The sequence below is a fragment of the Oncorhynchus tshawytscha genome, linkage group LG16 (genome assembly GCF_018296145.1).
Source record: "Oncorhynchus tshawytscha isolate Ot180627B linkage group LG16, Otsh_v2.0, whole genome shotgun sequence".
Taxonomy (NCBI): domain Eukaryota; kingdom Metazoa; phylum Chordata; class Actinopteri; order Salmoniformes; family Salmonidae; genus Oncorhynchus; species Oncorhynchus tshawytscha.
Window position 1 is genome coordinate 82,679,349 of NC_056444.1, and position 27,687 is coordinate 82,707,035.

Below are 27,687 nucleotides of genomic sequence, written 5' to 3' on the forward strand. Positions count from 1 at the left end.
CTCCCTCCCTCCCTCCCTCACTACCTCCCTCCCACCTCTCCCTCACTACCTCCCTCCCACCTCTCCCTCACTACCTCCCTCCCACCTCTCCCTCACACCTACCTCCCTCCCACCTCTCCCTCCCTCACTACCTCCCTCCCACCTCTCCCTCACTACCCTCCTCCTCCCTCCCTCCCTCCCACCTCTCCCTCCCTCCCACCCTCCCTCCCTCCCTCCCACCTCTCCCTCCCTCCCTCCCCTCCTCTCCCTCCCTCCCTCTCACCTCTCCCTCCCTCCCACCTCTCCCTCACTACCTCTCTCCCTCACTACCTCTCTCTCCCTCACTACCTCTCTCCCTCACTACCTCTCTCCCTCCTCCCACCTCTCTCCCTCACTACCTCTCTCCCTCCCTCCCATCTCTCCCTCACTACCTCCCTCCCATCTCTCCCTCACTACCTCCCTCCCATCATCTCTCCCTCACTACCTCCCTCCCATCTCTCCCTCACTACCTCCCTCCCACCTCTCCCTCCTCCCACCTCTCTCCCTCACTACCCTCTCTCCCTCCCTCCCTCACTACCTCCCTCCCACCTCTCCCTCACTACCTCCCTCCCACCTCTCCCTCACTACCTCTCTCCCACCTCTCCCTCACTACCTCTCTCCCTCCTACCTCCCTCCTCCCCCTCACTACCCCCTCCCTCACTACCTCCCTCCTCCCCTCACTACCTCCCTCCCACCTCTCCCTCACTACCTCCCTCCCACCTCTCCCTCCCTCCCACCTCTCCCCTCACTACGTCTCTCCCTCACTACGTCTCTCCTCACTATGTCTCTCCCTCACTACGTCTCTCCCTCCTCACGCGTCTCTCCCTCACTACGTCTCTCCCTCACTACCTCTCTCCCTCACTACCTCTCTCCCTCACTACCTCTCTCCCTCACTACCTCTCTCCCTCACTACCTCTCTCCCTCACTACCTCTCTCCCTCACTACCTCTCTCCCTCACTACCTCTCTCCCTCACTACCTCTCTCCCTCACTACCTCTCTCCCTCACTACCTCTCTCCCTCACTACCTCTCTCCCTCACTACCTCCCTCCCGCCTGCCCCTCTCGCTCACTACCTCCCGCCTGCCCCTCTCCCTCACTACCTCTCTCCCTCCCGCCTGCCCCTCTCCCTCACTGCCCCTCTCCCTCCCTCCCCCGCCTGCCCCTCTCCCTCACGCCTGCCCCTCTCCCTCCCGCCTGCCCCTCTCCTCACTACCTCCCTCCCTCCCGTCTGCCCCTCTCCCTCACTAGCTCTCTCCCTCCTGCCTGCCCCTCTCCCGCCTGCCCCTCTCCCTCACTACCTCTCTCCCTCCCGCCTGCCCCCTCTCCCTCACTACCTCTCTCCCTCCCGCCTGCCCCTCTCCCTCACTACCTCTCTCCCTCCCGCCTGCCCCTCTCCCTCACCCCTCCCTCCCGCCTGCCCCTCTCCCTCACTACCCTCCCTCCCGCCTGCCCCTCTCCCTCACTACCTCCCTGCCTCTCTCTTTCTCTCAGAGTGGAGGGAGGAGACTTAGAGGCATCATGAAGAGAGGGAGGAGACGGGGCGTTATGAAGAGAGAGAGGGAGGAGACGGGGCATTATGGAGAGAGAGGGGGAGAGAGAGGGAGGATACAGGGCATTATGAAGAGAGGGAGGAGACAGAGGGCGTTATGGGGAGAGAGAGGGAGGAGACAGGGCGTTATGAAGAGAGAGAGGGAGGATACAGGGCATTATGAAGAGAGGGAGGAGACAGAGGGCGTTATGGGGAGAGAGAGGGAGGAGACAGGGCGTTATGGAGAGAGAGGGGTAGGAGACAGGGCGTTATGGAGAGAGGGAGGAGACAGGGTGTTATGGGGAGAGGGAGGAGACAGAGGGTGTTATGGAGAGAGAGAGGGAGGAGACAGAGGGCGTTATGGAGAGAGAGCGGGAGGAGACAGAGGGCATTATGGAGAGAGGGAGGAGACAGAGGGCATTATGGAGAGAGGGAGAGGGAGGAGACAGGGCGTTATGGAGAGAGGGAGAGGGAGGAGACAGGGCGTTATGCAGGAGAGGGGGAGGAGACAGAGGGTGTTATGGAGAGAGAGAGGGGGAGGAGACAGGGCGTTATGGAGAGAGAGAGGGGAGGAGACAGAGGGCGTTATGGGAGAAAGGGGGAGGAGACAGGGCATTATGGAGAGAGGGAGAGGGAGGAGACAGAGGGCGTTATGGAGAGAGGGAGAGGAGGAGACAGAGGGCGTTATGGAGAGAGAGAGGGGAGGAGACAGGGCGTTATGGAGAGAGAGAGAGGGGAGGAGACAGGGTGTTATGGAGAGAGAGAGAGGGAGGAGACAGGGCGTTATGGAGAGAGAGAGAGGGGGAGGAGACAGGGCGTTATGGAGAGAGAGAGGGAGGAGACAGGGCGTTATGGGGAGAGGGAGGAGACAGGGCATTATGGAGAAGAGAGGGAGGAGACAGGGCATTATGGGGAGAGAGAGGGAGGAGACAGGGCGTTATGGAGAGAGAGGGGAGGAGACAGGGCGTTATGGAGAGAGAGAGGGAGGAGACAGGGCGTTATGGGGAGAGAGGGAGGAGACAGGGCGTTATGGGAGAGAGAGAGGGAGGAGACAGAGGGCATTATATGGGGAGAGAGAGGGAGGAGACAGGGCGTTATGGAGAGAGAGGGGTAGGAGACAGGGCGTTATGGAGAGAGAGAGACAGGGGGAGGAGACGGGGCGTTATGGAGAGAGAGGGAGGAGACAGAGGGTGTTATGGAGAGAGAGAGGGAGGAGACAGAGGGCGTTATGGAGAGAGAGAGGGAGGAGACAGAGGGCGTTATGGGAGAGAGAGAGGGCATTATGGAGAGAGAGGGGGAGGAGACAGGGCGTTATGGAGAGAGAGAGGGGAGGAGACAGGGCGTTATGGAGAGAGAGGGGGAGGAGACAGGGCGTTATGGAGAGAGGGGGAGGAGACAGGGCGTTATGGGAGAGAGAGGGGGAGGAGACAGGGCGTTATGGGAGAGAGAGAGGGAGGAGACAGGGCGTTATGGAGAGAGAGAGGGAGGAGACAGGGCGTTATGGAGAGAGAGAGAGGGAGGAGACAGGAGACAGGGTGTTATGGGAGAGAGAGAGGGAGGAGACAGGGCGTTATGGAGAGAGGAGAGGGAGGAGACAGGGCGTTATGGGAGAGAGAGGGAGGAGACAGAGGGCGTTATGGAGAGAGGGAGAGGGAGGAGACAGAGGGCAGGGCGTTATGGAGGAGAGAGAGGAGAGGGGAGGAGGGACAGGGCGTTATGGAGAGAGGGGGAGGAGACAGGGCGTTATGGAGAGAGAGAGGGAGGAGACAGGGCGTTATGGGGAGAGGGAGGAGACAGAGGGCGTTATGGAGAGAGAGAGGGAGGAGACAGAGGGCGTTATGGGAGAGAGGGGGAGGAGACAGGGCGTTATGGAGAGATGGAGAGGGATGGGGGGGAGGAGACAGGGCGTTATGGAGAGGGAGAGAGAGGGAGGGACAGGGCGTTATGGGGAGAGGGAGGAGAGAGAGGGCGTTATGGGGAGAGGGAGGAGAGAGAGGGAGAGGGGAGACAGAGGGCGTTATGGAGAGAGAGGGGGAGGAGACAGGGCGTTATGGGAGAGAGAGGGGGAGGAGACAGGGCGTTATGGAGAGAGGGAGGAGACAGAGGGCGTTATGGGAGAGAGGGAGGAGAGAGGGAGAGAGAGAGGGGGAGGAGAGGGCGATGGAGAGAGAGAGAGGGAGGAGACAGGGCGTTATGGGGGAGAGAGAGAGAGAGGAGGGAGGAGACAGGGAGACAGGGCGTTATGGGGAGAGGGAGGAGACAGAGGGCGAGAGGGAGGAGAGAGATGGAGAGGGAGGAGACAGGGCGTTATGGAGAGAGAGGGGAGGAGACAGGGCGTTATGGAGAGAGAGAGAGGGAGGAGACAGGGCGTTATGGGGAGAGGGAGGAGACAGGGCGTTATGGGAGAGAGAGAGAGGGAGGAGACAGGGCGTTATGGAGAGAGAAAGAGGGAGGAGAGGGAGGAGACAGAGGGCGTTATGGAGAGAGAGAGAGAGGGAGGAGACAGAGGGCGTTATGGGAGAGAGAGAGGGAGGAGACAGGGCGTTATGGAGAGAGAGAGGGAGGAGACAGGGCGTTATGGAGAGAGGGAGGAGACAGAGGGCGTTATGGAGAGAGAGAGGGAGGAGACAGAGGGCGTTATGGAGAGAGAGAGAGGGAGGAGACAGGGCGTTATGGGAGAGAGAGAGGGAGGAGACAGGGCGTTATGGAGGAGAGAGAGGGGAGGAGACAGGGCGTTATGGAGAGAGAGAGAGAGAGGGAGGAGACAGGGCGTTATGGAGAGAGGGAGGAGACAGGGCATTATAGAGAGAGAGAGGGAGGAGACAGGGCGATGAGAGAGAGAGAGGGAGGAGACAGGGCGTTATGGAGAGAGAGAGAGGGAGGAGACAGGGCGTTATGGAGAGAGAGGGGGAGGAGACAGGGCGTTATGGAGAGAGAGAGAGGGAGGAGACAGGGCGTTATGGAGAGAGAGAGGGGAGGAGACAGGGCATTATGGAGAGAGAGAGAGAGGAGAGGGCGTTATAGAGAGAGAGAGGAGACAGGGCGTTATGGAGAGAGAGAGAGGGAGGAGACAGGGCATTATAGAGAGAGAGAGGGAGGAGACAGGGCGTTATAGAGAGAGAGGGAGGAGACAGGGCATTATGGAGAGAGAGGGAGGAGACAGGGCGTTATGGAGAGAGAGAGGGAGGAGACAGGGCGTTATGAGAGAGAGAGAGGGAGGAGACAGGGCGTTATGGAGAGAGAGAGAGGGGAGGAGACAGGGCGTTATATGGAGAGAGAGAGAGGGAGGAGACAGGGCGTTATGGAGAGAGAGAGAGGGAGGAGACAGGGCGTTATGGAGAGAGAGAGAGGGAGGAGACAGGGCGTTATGGAGACAGGGCGAGAGAGAGGGAGGAGACAGGGCGTTATGGAGAGAGAGAGAGGGAGGCGACAGGGCGTTATGGAGAGAGAGAGAGGGAGGAGACAGGGCGTTATGGAGAGAGAGAGAGGGAGGAGACAGGGCGTTATGGAGAGAGAGGGGGAGGAGACAGGGCGTTATGGAGAGAGAGAGAGGGAGGGAGACAGGGCGTTATGGAGAGAGAGAGAGGGAGGAGACAGGGCGTTATGGAGAGAGAGAGGGAGGAGACGTTATGGAGGAGAGAGGGAGAGAGGGCGTTATGGAGAGAGAGAGCGAGGGAGGAGACAGGGCGTTATGGAGAGAGAGAGAGAGACAGGGCGTTATGGAGAGAGAGAGAGGGCGGAGAGAGAGAGGGAGGAGAGAGGGCGTTATGGAGAGAGAGAGAGGGAGGAGACAGGGCGTTATGGAGAGAGAGAGGGAGGAGACAGGGCGTTATGAGAGAGAGAGAGGGAGGAGACAGGGCGTTATGGAGAGAGAGAGAGAGGGAGGAGACAGGGCGTTATGGGAGAGAGAGAGGGAGGAGACAGGGCGTTATGGAGAGAGAGAGGGAGAGAGAGAGGGAGGAGACAGGGCGTTATGGAGAGAGAGGGAGGAGACAGGGCGTTATGGAGAGAGAGAGGGAGGAGACAGGGCGTTATGGAGAGAGAGAGGGAGGAGACAGGGCGTTATGGAGAGAGAGAGGGAGGAGACAGGGCGTTATGGAGAGAGAGAGAGGGAGGAGACAGGGCGTTATGGAGAGAGAGAGGAGACAGGGCGTTATGGGAGAGAGAGGGGGAGGAGACAGAGGGCGTTATGGAGAGAGGGAGGAGACAGAGGGCGTTATGGAGAGAGGGAGGAGACTGCGAGGGCGTTATGGAATATGAGCTGGGTTCTGCTCAATACTGTTCAAACAACTAAATATGCTGAAATGGCTCTGTAGCAGGCGTAGGGATCGACTCTCCTTGTTAAAAGGCTCTTTAGCAGGCGTAGGGATCGACTCTCCTTGTAAAAAGGCTCTTTAGCGGGCGTAGGGATCGACTCTCCTTGTAAAAAGGCTCTTTAGCGGGCGTAGGGATCGACTCTCCTTGTAAAAAGGCTCTTTAGCGGGCGTAGGGATCGACTCTCCTTGTAAAAAGGCTCTTTAGCAGGCCTCGGGATCCTTGTAAAAAGGCTCTTTAGCAGGCGTAGGGATCGACTCTCCTTGTAAAAAGGCTCTTTAGCAGGCGTAGGGATCGACTCTCCTTGTAAAAAGGCTCTTTAGCAGGCGTAGGGATCGACTCTCCTTGTAAAAAAGGCTCTTTAGCAGGCGTAGGGATCGACTCTCCTTGTAAAAAGGCTCTGTAGCGGTAGGTCCAATCTGCTTTGATTAGTAAAAGCGCTTACAGCAGTGAGACTGGGAGAATGCTGATTCTGTGGCGTGTGTATCCCTGACCTGTGAAAACACAGCTTATTCACTCATTCTGTGGCGTGTGTATCCCTGACCTGTGAAAACACAGCTTATTCACTCATTCTGTGGGAGAAAAGCGATCCCTTCTGCACAGGAGCCTATTAAACCACCAAGCGAAGCACACAGAGACACGCACACACTGTTCCACCAGCCAAGGCTCTTTTCTCTACCCTGTGGATATCTGTCTATTTTAGAAACAGACATGTTGTGGTTCAGACTGGGTTTAGAAACAGACATGTTGTGGTTCAGAAACAGACATGTTGTGGTTCTGACTGGGTTTAGAAACAGAAATGTTGTGGTTCAGACTGGGTTTAGAAACAGAAATGTTGTGGTTCAGACTGGGTTTAGAAACAGACATGTTGTGGTTCAGACTGGGTTCAGAAACAGACATGTTGTGGTTCAGACTGGGTTTAGAAACAGACATGTTGTGGTTCAGACTGGGTTCAGAAACAGAAATGTTGTGGTTCAGACTGGGTTCAGAAACAGACATGTTGTGGTTCAGAAACAGACATGTTGTGGTTCAGAAACAGATATGTTGTGGTACAGACTGGGTTTAGAAACAGAAATGTTGTGGTTCAGACTGGGTTTAGAAACAGACATGTTGTGGTTCAGAAACAGAAATGTTGTGGTTCAGAAAAAGACGTCCCGCCAACCGACCTTGTCATGATTTGTGGTGATGTAGTTAAACGTCCCGCCAACCGACCTTGTCATGATTTGTGGCAGTCTGCATGACACATCAGCAGCCGGGTCCACATGGCAGTCTGCACAACACATCAGCAGCCGGGTCCACATGGCAGTCTGCGCGACACATCAGCAGCCGGGTCCACATGGCAGTCTGCACGACACATCAGCAGCCGGGTCCACATGGCAGTCTGCACGACACATCAGCAGCCGGGTCCACATGGCAGTCTGCACGACACATCAGCAGCCGGGTCCACATGGCAGTCTGCACGACACATCAGCAGCCGGGTCCACATGGCAGTCTGCACGACACATCAGCAGCCGGGTCCACATGGCAGTCTGCACGACACATCAGCAGCCGGGTCCACATGGCAGTCTGCACAACACATCAGCAGCCGGGTCCACATGGCAGTCTGCGCGACACATCAGCAGCCGGGTCCACATAGCAGTCTGCACGACACATCAGCAGCCGGGTCCACTTGGCAGTCTGCACGACACATCAGCAGCCGGGTCCACATGGCAGTCTGCACGACACATCAGCAGCCGGGTCCACTTGGCAGTCTGCACGACACATCAGCAGCCGGGTCCACATGGCAGTCTGCACGACACATCAGCAGCCGGGTCCACATGGCAGTCTGCACGACACATCAGCAGCCGGGTCCACATGGCAGTCTGCACGACACATCAGCAGCCGGGTCCACATGGCAGTCTGCACGACACATCAGCAGCCGGTTCCACATGGCAGTCTGCACGACACATCAGCAGCCGGGTCCACATGGCAGTCTGCACGACACATCAGCAGCCGGGTCCACATGGCAGTCTGCACGACACATCAGCAGCCGGGTCCACATGGCAGTCTGCACGACACATCAGCAGCCGGGTCCACATGGCAGTCTGCACGACACATCAGCAGCCGGGTCCACATGGCAGTCTGCACGACACATCAGCAGCCGGGTCCACATAGCAGTCTGCACGACACATCAGCAGCCGGGTCCACTTGGCAGTCTGCACGACACATCAGCAGCCGGGTCCACATGGCAGTCTGCACGACACATCAGCAGCCGGGTCCACATGGCAGTCTGCACGACACATCAGCAGCCGGGTCCACTTGGCAGTCTGCACGACACATCAGCAGCCGGGTCCACATGGCAGTCTGCACGACACATCAGCAGCCGGGTCCACATGGCAGTCTGCACGACACATCAGCAGCCGGGTCCACATGGCAGTCTGCACGACACATCAGCAGCCGGGTCCACATGGCAGTCTGCACGACACATCAGCAGCCGGGTCCACATAGCAGTCTGCACGACACATCAGCAGCCGGGTCCACATGGCAGTCTGCACGACACATCAGCAGCCGGGTCCACATGGCAGTCTGCACGACACATCAGCAGCCGGGTCCAGACTTTCTCTAGATTTTGCATCACAAAAAAAAACATCAGTTTAAAAAAATATATATTTCGAGTATGTCAATCTAGCAAGCCAGGCTACTAAAAGCTACTTTTTCTAGACAATGTTTTGGTTTGTTGCTAACATTAGCTTGTTGGCTATCTAGCTGGCTATCCAGTTTATAAATGACCAGAACATATCTGACAAAAGTTCAGAATATCAGAAAAGTTAACACATTACAAGGCAAATCCTATTTAAAAGGGGACTGTATAAACATAGCCCAAATCCATTTTATTCCAGGCAACATACAGCAAATCCTATTTAAAAGGGGACTGTATAAACATAGCCCAAATCCATTTTATTCCAGGCAACATACAGCAAATCCTATTTAAAAGGGGACTGTATAAACATAGCCCAAATCCATTTTATTCCAGGCAACATACAGCAAATCCTATTTAAAAGGGGACTGTATAAACATAGCCCAAATCCATTTTATTCCAGGCAACATACAGCAAATCCTATTTAAAAGGGGACTGTATAAATATAGCCCAAATCCATTTTATTCCAGGCAACATACAGCAAATCCGATTTAAAAGGGGACTGTATAAACATAGCCCAAATCCATTTTATTCCAGGCAACATACAGCAAATCCTATTTAAAAGGGGACTGTATAAATATAGCCCAAATCCATTTTATTCCAGGCAACATACAGCAAATCCGATTTAAAAGGGGACTGTATAAACATAGCCCAAATCCATTTTATTCCAGGCAACATACAGCAAATCCTATTTGAATCGGGGATAATTAATATTGGAATCACTTCTTTTACACCAGCCTTGTGCCAGCTGATGATTGACAGGACAGAGAAGGCAAATATGTCACTAAGGCTCTTAGTTCTGTACCACGTCAGAGAGATGTACTAATCTCCCTCTACACTAGCACACTCAAGTATATTTACCCTTAGACTGAAATCCAGGACTTAAACCCACACCACACGCCAGCGTTACTATCAGTCAGGTTGTCAGTGTACACTAACAGAGTTTACTGGATATAGAATACAAAACAAGCAAGTCAAAGTACATTTATGGACAGAATTAAATGTAGTTGTCATTTTAGTTGTAAGATCAACATTCTCTTCCACTTCGCTGTAATGATGGTCAGACTCCCATCTCCTCTTCTGAGCAACTCTGCCTGGCCGCACTAATGGCTGTTTACAGAACTCTGGATCTGCCACTAGAACCAACCTAGTCATCACACACTCTCCTGCTGCTCTCTCTATTCTCTCTGTCTCTATTCTCTCTATTCTGTCTCTATTCTCTCTCTGTCTCTATTCTTTGTCTCTATTCTCTGTCTCTGTTCTCTGTCTCTATTCTCTGTTCTCTCTATTCCCTCTGTCTCTTCCCTCTCTCTATTCCCTCTCTCTATTCTTTGTCTCTATTCTCTCTCTCTCTATTCTCTCTGTCTCTCTATTCTCTGTCTCTATTCTCTATTCTCTCTCTCTCTATTCTCTCTGTCTCTCTATTCTCTCTCTCTCTATTCTCTCTGTCTCTCTATTCATTCTCTCTGTCTCTATTCTCTCTCTCTCTCTCTCTCTCTCTCTTTTCTCTGTCTCTATTCTCTGTCTCTCTATTCTCTCTCTCTATTCTCTCTGTCTTTATTCTCTCTTTGTCTCTTCTCTCTCTCTATTCTCTCTGTTCTCTCTCTATTGTCTCTCTGTCTCTATTCTCTGTCTCTATTCTCTGTCTCTATTCTCTCTGTCTCTCTATTCCCTCTCTATATTCCCTCTGTCTCTATTCCGTCTCTCTATTCCCTTTGTCTCTATTCCGTCTCTCTATTCCCTTTGTCTCTATTCTGTCTTCTCTCTATTCTCTCTGTCTCTATTCTGTCTCTATTCTTTGTCTCTATTCTGTCTCTCTATTCTCTCTCTATTCTGTCTCTGTTCTCTCTGTCTCTCTATTCTCTCTCCCTCTATTCTCTCTCTTTGTTTCTCTATTCTCTCTCTGTCTCTATTCCCTCTGTCTCTATTCTCTCTTTGTCTCTATTCTTTGTCTCTATTCTCTCTCTCTCTATTCTCTCTGTCTCTATATTCTCTGTCTCTATTCTGTCTTCTCTCTATTCTCTCTCTATTCTCTCTCTCTATTCTGTCTCTCTATTGTTTCTCTCTGTCTCTATTCTCCTCTATTCTGTCTCTTCTCTCTATTCTCTTCTCTATTCTCTCTTTGTCTCTCTATTCTCTCTCTATTCTCTGTCTCTATTCTCTCTGTTCTCTCTATTCTCTCTCTGTCTCTTCCCTCTCTCTATTCTCTCTGTTCTCTCTATTCTCTCTCTGTCTCTTCCCTCTCTCTATTCTCTGTCTCTATTCTCTCTGTTCTCTCTATTCTCTCTCTGTCTCTTCCCTCTCTCTATTCTCTGTCTCTATTCTCTCTGTTCTCTCTATTCTCTCTTTGTCTCTTCCCTCTCTCTATTCTCTCTGTTCTCTCTATTCTCTCTCTGTCTCTTCCCTCTCTCTATTCTCTGTCTCTATTCTCTCTGTTCTCTCTATTCTCTCTTTGTCTCTCTATTCTCTCTCTATTCTCTGTCTCTATTCTCTCTGTTCTCTCTATTCTCTCTCTGTCTCTTCCCTCTCTCTATTCCCTCTGTCTCTATTCTCTCTTTGTCTCTATTCTTTGTCTCTATTCTCTCTCTCTCTCTATTCTGTCTCTCTATTCTCTCTGTCTCTATTCTCTCTCTCTATTCTCTCTCTCTCTATTCTCTCTGTCTCTATTCTCTCTATTCTCTGTCTCTATTCTCTGTCTCTCTATTCTCTCTCTCTCTATTCTCTCTGTCTCTATTCTCTGTCTCTATTCTCTCTGTCTCTATTCTGTCTCTATTCTCTCTCTCTCTTTTCTGTCTTTATTCTCTCTGTTTCTATTTTCTCTGTCTCTGTTCTCTCTCTATTGTCTCTGTCTCTATTCTCTCTGTCTCTCTATTCCCTCTCTCTATTCCCTCTGTCTCTTTTCTGTCTCTCTATTCTCTGTCTCTATTCTCTCTGTCTCTATTCCCTCTGTCTCTATTCTGTCTCTTCTCTATATTCCCTCTCTCTCTATTCTGTCTCTCTATTCCCTCTGTCTCTATTCCCTTTGTCACTTCTCTCTTTGTCTCTATTCTTTGTCTCTATTCTCTCAATTCAATTCAAGGGCTTTATTGGCATGGGAAACATGTGTTAACATTGCCAAAGCAAGTGAGGTAGATAATCTCTCTCTCTCTGTCTCTATTATCTCTGTCTCTATTCCCTCTGTCTCTATTCTGTCTCTTCTCTATATTCCCTCTCTCTCTATTCTGTCTCTCTATTCCCTCTGTCTCTATTCCCTTTGTCACTTCTCTCTTTGTCTCTATTCTTTGTCTCTATTCTCTCAATTCAATTCAAGGGCTTTATTGGCATGGGAAACATGTGTTAACATTGCCAAAGCAAGTGAGGTAGATAATCTCTCTCTCTCTGTCTCTATTATCTCTGTCTCTATTCTCTCTGTCTCTATTCTCTCTGTCTCTCTATTCTCTCTGTCTCTCTATATTCTCTGTCTCTCTCAATTCAATTGAATTCTCTGTCCCAGTGTCACACGTCATTCAGTAACATGTGGGAGAGGTTTTAGGGCCTGTGGTTATATTCAAGTTTGATTGTCCATTTGTTTTATTATTTTATATCTCCCTCTCCGTTTCCCCTGGTCCTCTCCATTTCCCTGGTCCTCTCCGTTTCCCCTGGTCCTCTCCGTTTCCCCTGGTCCTCTCCGTTTCCCCTGGTCCTCTCCGTTTCCCCTGGTCCTCTCCGTTTCCCCTGGTCCTCTCCGTTTCCCCTGGTCCTCTCCCTTTCCCCTGGTCCTCTCCTCCTTTCCCCTGGTCCTCTCCGTTTCCCCTCCCTTCTACCTCTCCTCCTTTCCCTGGTCCTCTCCCCCTTTCCCCTGGTCCTCTCCCCTTTCCCCTGATCCTCTCCTCCTTTCCCTGGTCCTCTCCTCCTTTCCCCTGGTCCTCTCCGTTTCCCCTCCCTTCTACCTCTCCTCCTTTCCCTGGTCCTCTCCTCCTTTCCCCTGGTCCTCTCCGTTTCCCCTCCCTTCTACCTCTCCTCCTTTCCCCTGGTCCTCTCCCCCTTTCCCCTGGTCCTCTCCCCCTTTCCCCTGGTCCTCTCCTCCTTTCCCTGGTCCTCTCCCCCTTTCCCCTGGTCCTCTCCTCCTTTCCCCTGGTCCTCTCCTCCTTTCCCCTGGTCCTCTCCTCCTTTCCCCTGGTCCTCTCCTCCTTTCCCCTCCCTTCTACCTTTCCCCTGGTCCTCTCCCCCTTTCCCCTGGTCCTCTCCCCCTTTCCCCTGCTCCTCTCCTCCTTTCCCCTGCTCCTCTCCTCCTTTCCCCTGCTCCTCTCCTCCTTTCCCCTGCTCCTCTCCTCCTTTCCCCTGCTCCTCTCCTCCTTTCCCCTGCTCCTCTCCTCCCTTTCCCCTGCTCCTCTCCTCCTTTCCCCTGCTCCTCTCCTCCTTTCCCCTGCTCCTCTCCTCCTTTCCCCTGCTCCTCTCCTCCTCCTTTCCCCTGCTCCTCTCCTCCTCCTTTCCCCTGCTCCTCTCCTCCTCCTTTCCCCTGCTCCTCTCCTCCTCCTTTCCCCTGCTCCTCTCCTCCTCCTTTCCCCTGCTCCTCTCCTCCTCCTTTCCCCTGCTCCTCTCCTCCTCCTTTCCCCTGCTCCTCTCCTCCTCCTTTCCCCTGCTCCTCTTCTCCTCCTTTCCCCTGGTCTTCTCCTCCTCCTTTCCCCTGGTCTTCTCCTCCTCCTTTCCCCTGGTCCTCTCCTCCTCCTTTCCCCTGGTCCTCTCCCTCTACTCTGGCTCCTGCCATTTCTCCTCCTTCCCTCCTCTCGCTCTCCTTCCCTGCTCCGTCCCACTTCTCCTCCTTCCCTGCTCCGTCCCACTTCTCCTCCCCTCCTCTCGCTCTCCTTCCCTGCTCCATCCCACTTCTCCTCCTTCCCTCCTCTCGCTCTCCTTCCCTGCTCCGTCCCACTTCTCCTCCTTCCCTCCTCTCGCTCTCCTTCCCTGCTCCGTCCCACTTCTCCTCCTTCCCTCCTCTCGCTCTCCTTCCCTGCTCCGTCCCACTTCTCCTCCTCCCCTCCTCTCGCTCTCCTTCCCTGCTCCGTCCCTCTTCTTCTCCTCCCCTCCCTCGCTCTCCTTCCCTGCTCCGTCCCACTTCTCCTCCTTCCCTCCTCTCGCTCTCCTTCCCTGCTCCGTCCCACTTCTCCTCCTCCCCTCCTCTCGCTCTCCTTCCCTGCTCCGTCCCACTTCTCCTCCTCCCCTCCTCTCGCTCTCCTTCCCTGCTCCGTCCCACTTCTCCTCCTCCCCTCCTCTCGCTCTCCTTCCCTGCTCCGTCCCTCCCTCCCCCTCCTCTCGCTCTCCTTCCCTGCTCCGTCCCACTTCTCCTCCTCCCCTCCTCTCGCTCTCCTTCCCTGCTCCGTCCCTCTTCTCCTCCTCCCCTCCTCTCGCTCTCCTTCCCTGCTCCGTCCCTCTTCTCCTCCTCCCCCTCCTCTCGCTCTCCTTCCCTGCTCCGTCCCTCTTCTCCTCCTACCCTCCTCTCGCTCTCCTTCCCTGCTCCATCCCACTTCTCCTCCTCTCGCTCTCCTTCCCTGCTCCGTCCCACTTCTCCTCCTCCCCTCCTCTCGCTCTCCTTCCCTGCTCCGTCCCTCTTCTCCTCCTCCCCTCCTCTCGCTCTCCTTCCCTGCTCCATCCCACTTCTCCTCCTCCCCTCCTCTCGCTCTCCTTCCCTGCTCCGTCCCACTTCTCCTCCTCCCCTCCTCTCGCTCTCCTTCCCTGCTCTGTCCCTCTTCTCCTCCTCCCCTCCTCTCGCTCTCCTTCCCTGCTCCATCCCACTTCTCCTCCTCCCCTCCTCTCGCTCTCCTTCCCTGCTCCGTCCCTCTTCTCCTCCTCCCCTCCTCTCGCTCTCCTTCCCTGCTCCATCCCACTTCTCCTCCTCCCCTCCTCTCGCTCTCCTTCCCTGCTCCGTCCCACTTCTCCTCCTCCCCTCCTCGCTCTCCTTCCCTGCTCCGTCCCTCTTCTCCTCCTCCCCTCCTCTCGCTCTCCTTCCCTGCTCCGTCCCACTTCTCCTCCTCCCTGCTCCATCCCACTTCTCCTCCTCCCCTCCTCTCGCTCTCCTTCCCTGCTCCATCCCACTTCTCCTCCTCCCCTCCTCTCGCTCTCCTTCCCTGCTCCGTCCCACTTCTCCTCCTCCCCTCCTCTCGCTCTCCTTCCCTGCTCCGTCCCTCTTCTCCTCCTCCCCTCCTCTCGCTCTCCTTCCCTGCTCCGTCCCACTTCTCCTCCTTCCCTCCTCTCGCTCTCCTTCCCTGCTCCGTCCCTCTTCTCCTCCTGCAAGTAACAGCCTTAACCTTTTGGCTTGGTGTCAAAGCAGGGGCCTTTTGTGGCTCGGTCATAAATCTGCCAGGAAAAACAATAACCATCTGTTCAGTCTGCAGAGGGAGAGAGAGGTGGGAGGGGGGGATAGCGAGACAGAGAGAGGTGGGAGGGGGATAGCGAGACAGAGAGAGGTGGGAGGGGGGGATAGCGAGACAGAGAGAGGTGGGAGGGGGATAGCGAGACAGAGAGAGGTGGGAGGGGGGATAGCGAGACAGAGAGAGGTGGGAGGGGGGATAGCGAGACAGAGAGAGGTGGGAGGGGGGGATAGCGAGACAGAGAGAGAGTGGAGCGGGCCAGATAGCGGACGGGATCAGTGTATAAACACAGGAGTTTAGCCCTCGGCCCTGGTTGCCCTGCCCTCGGCCCTGGTTGCCCTGCCCTGTGTAGCACAGTGTACATAGGACCACCGAGACAAGCAATGACTCTAGGATCCCTGTTCGCTCATCATCTAGCCTTGGATACAGGCAGACAGAGACACAACCTGACATACAGAGAAAGACTAGGAAACTAAACGAAGACACACACTAAATACAATGACCATCACAACATGTAGTGAAGCATTCGAAGTGACTGTAGCAATGAGACTGGATGGAACAGAGTCAGAGCAATGAGACTGTGGATGGAACAGAGTCAGAGCAGTGAGACTGTGGATGGAACAGAGTCAGAGCAATGAGACTGTGGAGGGAACAGAGTCAGAGCAGTGAGACTGTGGATGGAACAGTCAGAGCAATGAGACTGTGGATGGAACAGAGTCAGAGCAATGAGACTGTGGATGGAACAGAGTCAGAGCAGTGAGACTGTGGATGGAACAGAGTCAGAGCAGTGAGACTGTGGATGGAACAGAGTCAGAGCAGTGAGACTGGATGGAACAGAGTCAGAGCAGTGAGACTGGATGGAACAGAGTCAGAGCAGTGAGACTGTGGATGGAACAGAGTCAGAGCAATGAGACTGTGGATGGAACAGAGTCAGAGCAGTGAGACTGGATGGAACAGAATCAGAGCAGTGAGACTGTGGAGGGAACAGAGTCAGAGCAGTGAGACTGGATGGAACAGAGTCAGAGCAGTGAGACTGGATGGAACAGAGTCAGAGCAGTGAGACTGGATGGAACAGAGTCAGAGCAGTTAGACTGTGGATGGAACAGAGTCAGAGCAGTGAGACTGTGGATGGAACAGTCAGAGCAATGAGACTGTGGATGGAACAGAGTCAGAGCAGTGAGACTGGATGGAACAGAGTCAGAGCAGTGAGACTGGATGGGACAGAGTCAGAGCAGTGAGACTGGATGGAACAGAGTCAGAGCAGTGAGACTGTGGAGGGAACAGAGTCAGAGCAGTGAGACTGTGGAGGGAACAGAGTCAGAGCAGTGAGACTGTGGATGGAACAGAGTCAGAGCAGTGAGACTGGATGGAACAGAGTCAGAGCAGTGAGGGTGGGAAGCAGAGGGAGTGAGACTGGATGGGACAGAGTCAGAGCAGTGAGACTGGATGGGGCAGAGTCAGAGCAGTGAGACTGGATGGGACAGAGTCAGAGCAATGAGACTGGATGGGACAGAGTCAGAGCAGTGCGACTGGATGGAACAGAGTCAGAGCAGTGAGACTGTGGAGGGAACAGAGTCAGAGCAGTGAGACTGTGGAGGGAACAGAGTCAGAGCAATGAGACTGTGGAGGGAACAGAGTCAGAGCAGTGCGACTGGATGATACAGAGTCAGAGCAGTGCGACTGGATGGAACGGAGTCAGAGCAGTGAGACTGTGGATGGAACAGAGTCAGAGCAGTGAGACTGTGGATGGAACAGAGTCAGAGCAGTGAGACTGTGGATGGAACAGAGTCAGAGCAGTGAGACTGGATAGAACAGAGTCAGAGCAGTGAGACTGTGGATGGAACAGAGTCAGAGCAGTGACACTGGATGGAACATAGTCAGAGCAGTGAGACTGTGGATGGAACAGAGTCAGAGCAGTGAGACTGGATGGAACAGAGTCAGAGCAGTGAGACTGTGGATGGAACAGTCAGAGCAGTGAGACTGGATGGAACAGAGTCAGAGCAGTGAGACTGGATGGAACAGAGTCAGAGCAGTGAGACTGGATGGAACAGAGTCAGAGCAGTGAGACTGTGGATGGAACAGAGTCAAAGCAGTGAGACTGTGGATGGAACAGTCAGAGCAGTGAGACTGGATGGAACAGTCAGAGCAGTGAGACTGGATGGAACAGAGTCAGAGCAGTGAGACTGGAGGGAACAGAGTCAAAGCAGTGAGACTGTGGATGGAACAGAGTCAGAGCAGTGAGACTGTGGATGGAACAGAGTCAGAGCAGTGAGACTGGATGGAACAGAGTCAGAGCAGTGAGACTGTGGAGGGAACAGAGTCAGAGCAGTGAGACTGTGGATGGAACAGAGTCAGAGCAGTGAGACTGGATGGAACAGAGTCAGAGCAGTGAGACTGGATGGAACAGAGTCAGAGCAGTGAGACTGGATGGAACAGAGTCAGAGCAGTGAGACTGTGGAGGGAACAGAGTCAGAGCAGTGAGACTGGATGGAACAGAGTCAGAGCAGTGAGACTGTGGAGGGAACAGAGTCAGAGCAGTGAGACTGAGACTGGATGGGACAGAGTCAGAGCAATGAGGCTGTGGATGGAACAGAGTCAGAGCAGTGAGACTGTGGAGGGAACAGAGTCAGAGCAGTGAGACTGAGACTGGATGGAACAGAGTCAGAGCAGTGAGACTGTGGATGGAACAGAGTCAGAGCAGTGAGACTGTGGAGGGAACAGAGTCAGAGCAGTGAGACTGAGACTGGATGGAACAGTCAGAGCAATGAGACTGCGACTGGATGGAACAGAGTCAGAGCAGTGAGACTGGATGGAACAGAGTCAGAGCAGTGAGACTGTGGATGGAACAGAGTCAGAGCAATGAGACTGTGGATGGAACAGAGTCAGAGCAGTGAGACTGTGGATGGAACAGAGTCAGAGCAGTGAGACTGTGGATGGAACAGAGTCAGAGCAGTGAGACTGGATGGAACAGAGTCAGAGCAGTGAGACTGAGACTGGATGGAACAGAGTCAGAGCAGTGAGACTGTGGATGGAACAGAGTCAGAGCAGTGAGACTGGATGGGGCAGAGTCAGAGCAGTGAGACTGTGGATGGAACAGAGTCAGAGCAGTGAGACTGAGACTGGATGGAACAGAGTCAGAGCAGTGAGACTGAGACTGGATGGAACAGAGTCAGAGCAATGAGACTGGATGGAACAGTCAGAGCAGTGAGACTGGATGGAACAGAGTCAGAGCAGTGAGACTGTGGATGGAACAGAGTCAGAGCAGTGAGACTGGATGGAACAGAGTCAGAGCAGTGAGACTGAGACTGGATGGAACAGAGTCAGAGCAGTGAGACTGGATGGAACAGAGTCAGAGCAATGAGACTGAGACTGGATGGAACAGAGTCAGAGCAGTGAGACTGGATGGAACAGAGTCAGAGCAGTGAGACTGTGGATGGAACAGTCAGAGCAGTGAGACTGGATGGAACAGAGTCAGAGCAGTGAGACTGAGACTGGATGGAACAGAGTCAGAGCAGTGAGACTGGATGGAACAGAGTCAGAGCAGTGAGACTGAGACTGGATGGAACAGAGTCAGAGCAGTGAGACTGGATGGAACAGAGTCAGAGCAGTGAGACTGGATGGAACAGAGTCAGAGCAGTGAGACTGTGGAGGGAACAGAGTCAGAGCAGTGAGACTGTGGAGGGAACAGAGTCAGAGCAGTGAGGGTGGGAGGCAGAGGGAGTGAGAGCATTGAGGCTGATGGTGATATGAGGTAAGCCCTCTCCTTGATGGAAGATAACCCAACAGAGCAGAAATGTCCTGCAGAGGGAAGCAGGCAGCATTCCAGAAGGCCTTGATATTACCAGGCTCATGTTGAAGGCCTTAATAATACCAGGCTCATGTTGAAGGCCTTGATATTACCAAGCTCATGTTGAAGGCCTTGATATTACCAAGCTCATGTTGAAGGCCTTGATATTACCAAGCTCATGTTGAAGGCCTTAATAATACCAGGCTCATGTTGAAGGCCTTAATAATACCAGGCTCATGTTGAAGGCCTTAATAATACCAAGCTCATGTTGAAGGCCTTAATAATACCAAGCTCATGTTGAAGGCCTTAATAATACCAGGCTCATGTTGAAGGCCTTAATAATACCAAGCTCATGTTGAAGGCCTTAATAATACCAAGCTCATATTGAAGGCCTTAATAATACCAAGCTCATGTTGAAGGCCTTAATAATACCAAGCTCATGTTGAAGGCCTTGATATTACCAAGCTCATGTTGAAGGCCTTAATAATACCAGGCTCATGTTGAAGGCCTTAATAATACCAAGCTCATGTTGAAGGCCTTAATAATACCAAGCTCATGTTGAAGGCCTTAATAATACCAAGCTCATGTTGAAGGCCTTAATAATACCAAGCTCATGTTGAAGGCCTTAATAATACCAAGCTCATGTTGAAGGCCTTAATAATACCAAGCTCATATTGAAGGCCTTAATAATACCAAGCTCATGTTGAAGGCCTTTATAATACCAGGCTCATGTTGAAGGCCTTGATATTACCAAGCTCATGTTGAAGGCCTTAATAATACCAGGCTCATGTTGTCACTATCTTGTTCTGTGAGCTCGTTGACTGTAGCTAGCAGTACTGTACTGCTCTGTAATGATTTACTGGGCCAGGGGAATAGAAGGGGCTGAATAAATATTTCAAGTATGTAATATATTATATTGTGTGTGTGTATATATGTGTATATATGTATGTATACACATATATATATATGTGTGTGTGTATTTGTGTGTGTATATATGTGTGTGTGTGTATACATATGTGGGTGTATGTGTGTGTATATATATGGGTGTGTGTATATATATATACACACACATACACAAACACATATCTATACACACACACACATATATATACACACACACATACATACATACATACATACATACATATATACATATATATATATATATATATACACACAATATAATATATTACATACTTGAAATATTTATTCAGCCCCTTCGATTCCCCTAGCCCAGTAAATCATTACAGATATATATATATATATATAAACTCAGCAAAAAAAGAAACGTCATCACTGTCAACTGCGTTTATTTTTAACATCTATACATTTTTGTATGAACAAAACAAGATTCAACAACTGAGACATAAACTGAACAAGTTACACAGCCCCGTTAACACCTGGTGGGACGCCACACGGCCCCTTTAACCTGGTGGGACGCCACACAGCCCCTTTAACCTGGTGGGACGCCACACAGCCCCTTTAACCTGGTGGGACGCCAGTTGGGGGTTCAGGGTGGGGAGAGAGAGTTGGGGGTTCAGGGTGGGGGAGAGAGTTGGGGGTTCAGGGTGGGGTAGAGAGAGTTGGGGGTTCAGGGTGGGGTAGAGAGAGTTGGGGGTTCAGGGTGGGGTAGAGAGAGTTGGGGGTTCAGGGTGGGGGAGAGAGAGTTGGGGGTTCAGGGTGGGGTAGAGAGAGTTGGGGGGTTCAGGGTGGGGGAGAGAGAGTTGGGGGTTCAGGGTGGGGTAGAGAGAGTTGGGGGTTCAGGGTGGGGTAGAGAGAGTTGGGGGTTCAGGGTGGGGTAGAGAGAGTTGGGGGTTCAGGGTGGGGTAGAGAGAGTTGGGGGTTCAGGGTGGGGGAGAGAGAGTTGGGGGTTCAGGGTGGGGGAGAGAGAGTTGGGGGTTCAGGGTGGGGAGAGAGAGTTGGGGGTTCAGGGTGGGGGGGAGAGAGTTGGGGGTTCAGGGTGGGGTGTAATTCAGTGTGTGTGTGTAATTCAGTGTGTGTGTGTGTGTGTATAATTCAGTGTGTGTGTGTGTGTGTGTATAATTCAGTGTGTGTGTGTGTATAATTCAGTGTGTGTGTGTGTGTATAATTCAGTGTGTGTGTGTGTGTGTGTGTGTGTATAATTCAGTGTGTGTGTGTGTGTGTGTATAATTCAGTGTGTGTGTGTATAATTCAGAGTGTGTTGTGTGTATAATTCAGAGTGTGTGTGTGTGTATAATTCAGAGTGTGTGTGTGTGTGTATAATTCAGTGTGTGTGTGTGTGTGTGTGTGTGTGTATAATTCAGAGTGTGTGTGTGTATAATTCAGAGTGTGTGTGTGTGTGTGTATAATTCAGAGTGTGTGTGTGTGTATAATTCAGAGTGTGTGTGTGTGTATAATTCAGAGTGTGTGTGTGTATAATTCAGAGTGTGTGTGTGTGTATAATTCAGAGTGTGTGTGTGTGTATAATTCAGAGTGTGTGTGTGTGTGTGTATAATTCAGAGTGTGTGTGTGTATAATTCAGAGTGTGTGTGTGTATAATTCAGAGTGTGCAGTAGTTAATGTAGCCGTGCTTCCTCCCTCAGCAGAGTCCTCTGATCCATGTGTTAATGTCCTCACTCCGACATAAATTTCCGGCCGGTCCTTTGGTGCAACGGATTTATCCCTCGTTCTGACAGACTTAACACACACACACACACACACACACACACACACACACACCACAGCCCTGGCTCTGAATGTTTGATTAAAGTTCAATAGACTCCTCCAGCGGCAGGGCCAAGAACCGTTTCAGGTCCTATTTGTAGCAGCAAAGCTCTCCCCAACATGTTCATTGTTCCCATTCAGCCGCTTGCCACCCAGGCAGCCCCAACAGCACTGCTCCTAATACCCCATCATTCAGCCAGCCAGCCAGACTGCCTCCCGCTCTCCCTGCCTCCCTGCCTAATCCTGCAACTGACAGACAAACACAACCACAGCAGCAGTGCAAACACACCCGGGCTACTTGCAAAACCTGACGTGGAGTCATGGACTCGGTGACCTGGAGCCATGGTCTCAGTCCACTCCAAACCACGACGGTCTTTTTCTCGTTATGTGACGCAGTGGCTGTTAGATCATCTTAATATCTAACTTGGATGTTTTAGTACATTAGGGAATGATTTACCATGTCTGAAATAAAACACACAGCTCTTATTTTTGGGAGTTATTTTTATGCAAAGTGATGCAATGTTTCCCCGAGGATTTCTTTTTTCAGCAACGGTGGCAAAGTTAGTTTAGACGGCCTCCTTTTGGCCACAGAGACTAAATGTTGCTGTTTTAATGCAATTCCACACATTTTGTTATGGAGCAGAGAGAACTACGAGAAATTGGAGAGTGATTGGGAATGTTAATGTCGTGAGTGTGAAGGCGGTGTGAAGGCGGTGTGATGGCGGTGTGAAGGCGGTGTGATGGCGGTGTGAGGCGGCGGTGTGAAGGCGGTGTGAAGGCGGTGCGTGCGGTGAATGCGGTGCGTGTGAATGCGGTGCGTGCGAATGCCGTGCGTGCGAATGCCGTGCGTGCGAATGCCGTGCGTGCGAATGCCGTGCGTGCGAATGCCGTGCGTGCGAATGCCGTGCGTGCGAATGCCGTGCGTGCGAATGCCGTGCGTGCGAATGCCGTGCGTGCGAATGCCGTGCGTGCGAATGCCGTGTGGGTACGCACTGTTTTCACCTGGTTCCTACATGAGTAAGATACACGGTTCAGTGTTCCTGGTACTCGTTCCTTATCCTCTCTCTCTGTCTCCGATACAAGGATAGTTGCTAACCTTCTTCGACTGCTATAAGAGTGTGTGTTCTGTTGTTCTGATGGTGTGTGTCTCTCTTGCCTTGCAGGGTGAGTTGATAACCTTCTACTACTACTGGAAGAAGACTCCTGAGGCGGCGTCGTCCAGGGCCCACCGTAGACACCGTCGCCAGCCTGTGTTCCGGCGCATCAAGACACGTACTGCCTCCACCCCCGTCAACATCCCGTCTAGACCCCCCTCCTCAGAGTTCTGTAAGTAGGACACTAACCCTACGCCCCAAACCTCCACCCCGTCAACATCCTGTCTAGACCCCCTCCTCAGAGTTCTGTAAGTAGGACACTAACCCTACGCCCCAAACCTCCACCCCGTCAACAGCACCCTCCTTAGAGTTCTGTAAGTAGGACACTAACCCTACGCCCCAAACCTCCACCCCGTCAACAGCCCCCCTCAGAGTTCTGTAAGTAGGACACTAACCCTACGCCCCAAACCTCCACCCCATCAACAGCACCCTCCTCAGAGTGCTGTAAGTAGGACACTAACCCTACGCCCCAAACCTCCACCCCGTCAACAGCCCCTCAGAGTTCTGTAAGTAGGACACTAACCCTACGCCCCAAACCTCCACCCCATCAACAGCCCCCTCAGAGTTCTGTAGGTAGGACACTAACCCTACGCCCCAAACCTCCACCCTGTCAACAGCCCCCTCAGAGTTCTGTAGGTAGGACACTAACCCTACGCCCCAAACCTCCACCCCGTCAACAGCACCCTCCTCAGAGTTCTGTAAGTAGGACACTAACGCTACGCCCCAAACCTCAACCCCGTCAACAGCCCCCTCCTCAGAGTTCTGTAAGTAGGACACTAACCCTACGCCCCAAACCTCCACCCCATCAACAGCCCCTCAGAGTTCTGTAGGTAGGACACTAACCCTACGCCCCAAACCTCCACCCCGTCAACATCCCATCTAGACCACCCTCCTCAGAGTGCTGTAAGTAGGACACTAACCCTACGCCCCAAACCTCCACCCTGTCAACAGCCCCTCAGAGTTCAGGACACTAACCCTACGCCCCAAACCTCCACCCTGTCAACAGCCCCCTCGGAGTTCTGTAGGTAGGACACTAACCGTACGCCCCAAACCTCCACCCCGTCAACAGCCCCCTCAGAGTTCTGTAAGTAGGACACTAACCCTACGCCCCAAACCTCCACCCCGTCAACAGCCCCTCAGAGTTCTGTAAGTAGGACACTAACCCTACGCCCCAAACCTCCACCCCGTCAACAGCCCCCTCATGAGAGTTCTGTAGGTAGGACACTAACCCTACGCCCCAAACCTCCACCCCGTCAACATCCCATCTAGACCACCCTCCTCAGAGTGCTGTAAGTAGGACACTAACCCTACGCCCCAAACCTCCACCCCGTCAACAGCCCCTCCTCAGAGTTCTGTAAGTAGGACAATAACCCTACACCCTAAACCTCCACCCCGTCAACAGCCCCCTCCTCAGAGTTCTGTAAGTAAGACACTAACCCTACGCCCCAAACCTCCACCCCGTCAACAGCCCCCTCCTCAGAGTTCTGTAAGTAGGACACTAACCCTACGCCCCAAACCTCCACCCCGTCAACAGCCCCCTCAGAGTTCTGTAAGTAGGACACTAACCCTACGCCCCAAACCTCCACCCCGTCAACAGCCCCCTCATGAGAGTTCTGTAGGTAGGACACTAACCCTACGCCCCAAACCTCCACCCCGTCAACATCCCATCTAGACCACCCTCCTCAGAGTGCTGTAAGTAGGACACTAACCCTACGCCCCAAACCTCCACCCCGTCAACAGCCCCCTCCTCAGAGTTCTGTAAGTAGGACAATAACCCTACGCCCTAAACCTCCACCCCGTCAACAGCCCCCTCCTCAGAGTTCTGTAAGTAAGACACTAACCCTACGCCCCAAACTTCCACCCCGTCAACAGCCCCCTCCTCAGAGTGCTGTAAGTAGGACACTAACCCTACGCCCCAAACCTCCACCCCGTCAACAGCCCCCTCCTCAGAGTTCTGTAAGTAGGACACTAACCCTACGCCCCAAACCTCCACCCCATCAACAGCCCCCTCCTCAGAGTTCTGTAGGTAGGACACTAACCCTACGCCCCAAACCTCCACCCCGTCAACATCCCATCTAGAACACCCTCCTCAGAGTGCTGTAAGTAGGACACTAACCCTACGGCCCAAACCTCCACCCCATCAACAGCCCCCTCCTCAGAGTTCTGTAAGTAGGACACTAACCCTACGCCCCAAACCCCATCAACAGCCCCCTCCTCAGAGTTCTGTAGGTACAACAGTTATGTTGCCACAGCAGGCAAGGAAAGAAAACCCGCTCGCATCAAGTCTCTTTTTGGTTACTCCTGATACATAGGACCTTTTCGATAAGGCTTGTAAAGCAACTCATAATGGCAAGAACAGGATCGGCAACAAACAGAAATAATACTGTGTTAGAAGTTGAGCAGTGGTTATCACAAGGTGTATGTTAACATGTCATTTGGTAACGCCAGTGAGATGTTTAGCTCGGTCCTGTTGGCGCTTGGTAACGACTTGTGTTCTGTTCTCCTCCAGTGGACCTGAGTTCAGCCAGTGAAGATGTTTAGCTCGGTCCTGTTGGCGCTTGGTAACGACTTGTGTTCTGTTCTCCTCCAGTGGACCTGAGTTCAGCCAGTGAAGATGACCTGGACAGTGAAGACAGTGAGCAGGAGCTGAAGGGTTACGCCTGCAGACACTGTTTCACCACCAGTAAGATGATACACACACACACTCACCACAGATATATACACACACCGTCATATGGACCCGTTATCTTCATGATATTGTCCTACAGAGACGGGCTGACAACCTCTGTCTCTCTACCTCATAACCACACGCACAGCTGGTTATCTCTGGTCTCGCCCTAACACGGCTGGTTATCTCTGGTCTCGCCCTAACACGGCTGGTTATCTCTGGTCTCGCCCTAACGCGGCTGGTTATCTCTGGTCTCGCCCTAACGCGGCTGGTTATCTCTGGTCTCTGGTCTCGCCCTAACGCGACTGATTATCTCTGGTCTCGCCCTAACACAGCTGGTTATGTCTGGTTTCTGGTCTCCCCTAACACAGCTGGTTATCTCTGGTCTCGCCCTAACACGGCTGATTATCTCTGGTCTCGCCCTAACACAGCTGGTTATGTCTGGTTTCTGGTCTCCCCTAACACAGCTGGTTATCTCTGGTCTCGCCCTAACGCGGCTGGTTATCTCTGGTCTCCCCTAACACGGCTGGTTATCTCTGGTCTCGCCCTAACACGGCTGGTTATCTCTGGTCTCTGGTCTCGCCCTAACGCGGCTGGTTATCTCTGGTCTCGCCCTAACGCGGCTGGTTATCTCTGGTCTCTGGTCTCGCCCTAACACGGCTGATTATCTCTGGTCTCGCCCTAACACGGCTGGTTATCTCTGGTCTCTGGTCTCGCCCTAACACAGCTGGTTATCTCTGGTTTCTGGTCTCCCCCTAACACAGCTGGTTATCTCTGGTCTCCCCCTAACGTGGCTGGTTATCTCTGATCTCGCCCTAACGTGGCTGGTTATCTCTGGTCTCGCCCTAACACGGCTGGTTATCTCTGGTCTCTGGTCTCCCCTAACACGGCTGGTTATCTCTGGTCTCCCCAAACACGGCTGGTTATCTCTGGTCTCGCCCTAACACGGCTGGTTATCTCTGGTCTCCCCTAACACGGCTGGTTATCTCTGGTCTCGCCCTAACACGGCTGGTTATCTCTGGTCTCCCCTAACACGGCTGGTTATCTCTGGTCTCCCCTAACACGGCTGGTTATCTCTGGTCTCCCCTAACACGGCTGGTTATCTCTGGTCTCCCCTAACACGGCTGGTTATCTCTGGTCTCCCCTAACACAGCTGGTTATCTCTGGTCTCCCCCTAACACGGCTGGTTATCTCTGGTCTCGCCCTAACACGGCTGGTTATCTCTGGTCTCGCCCTAACACAGCTGGTTATCTCTGGTCTCGCCCTAACACGGCTGGTTATCTCTGGTCTCCCCCTAACACGGCTGGTTATCTCTGGTCTCCCCCTAACACAGCTGGTCATCTCTGGTCTCCCCCAAACACAGCTGCCTCACTGTCACCATAACTGGCAGAGCCAAAAAGTGGTTTCTGATGTCCACCTGTCTGTCTGAAGGGGTGTTTCTCTCAGTACACCTGTCTGTCTGAAGGGGTGTTTCTCTCAGCACACCTGTCTGTCTGAAGGGGTGTTTCTCTCAGTACACCTGTCTGTCTGAAGGGTTGTTTCTCTCAGTACACCTGTCTGTCTGAAGGGGTGTTTCTCTCAGCACACCTGTCTGTCTGAAGGGGTGTTTCTCTCAGCACACCTGTCTGTCTGAAGGGTGTTTCTCTCCAGTACACCTGTCTGTCTGAAGGGGTGTTTCTCTCAGTACACCTGTCTGTCTGAAGGGGTGTTTCTCTCAGTACACCTGTCTGTCTGAAGGGGTGTTTCTCTCAGTACACCTGTCTGTCTGAAGGGGTGTTTCTCTCAGTACACCTGTCTGTCTGAAGGGGTGTTTCTCTCAGCACACCTGTCTGTCTGAAGGGGTGTTTCTCTCAGTACACCTGTCTGTCTGAAGGGGTGTTTCTCTCAGTACACCTGTCTGTCTGAAGGGGTGTTTCTCTCAGTACACCTGTCTGTCTGAAGGGGTGTTTCTCTCAGTACACCTGTCTGTCTGAAGGGGTGTTTCTCTCAGCACACCCCAGTGGGTTCCGATGTCCACCCGTCTGTCTGAGGGGTGTAACTAGAACATCTGTAGCAGACGATCCCCTGTCTCTGACTGACAGGAAGCTGTTTCTCAATGACTAAAATGCATGTCCTGTCTCTGACTGACAGGAAGCTGTTTCTCAATGACTAAAATGCATGTCCTGTCTCTGACTGACAGGAAGCTGTTTCTCAATGACTAAAATGCATGTCCCGTCTCTGACTGACAGGAAGCTGTTTCTCAATGACTAAAATGCATGTCCTGTCTCTGACTGACAGGAAGCTGTTTCTCAATGACTAAAATGCATGTCCTGTCTCTGACTGACAGGAAGCTGTTTCTCAATGACTAAAATGCATGTCCGTCTCTGACTGACAGGAAGCTGTTTCTCAATGACTAAAATGCATGTCCCGTCTCTGACTGACAGGAAGCTGTTTCTCAATGACTAAAATGCATGTCCCGTCTCTGACTGACAGGAAGCTGTTTCTCAATGACTAAAATGCATGTCCTGTCTCTG

The 27,687-nt window shown here is 52.7% G+C and overlaps 1 protein-coding gene across 1 annotated transcript in view; it reads left to right on the top strand.

Moving 5' to 3' along the window:
- rerea (arginine-glutamic acid dipeptide (RE) repeats a) overlaps positions 1 to 27,687 on the top strand; it is a 269,119-nt gene that overhangs the window by 219,567 nt on the left and 21,865 nt on the right. Inside the window, 2 exon segments of the mRNA XM_042299790.1 lie at positions 22,516 to 22,678; positions 25,097 to 25,189. Coding sequence (XP_042155724.1) covers positions 22,516 to 22,678; positions 25,097 to 25,189 — 256 coding nt within the window.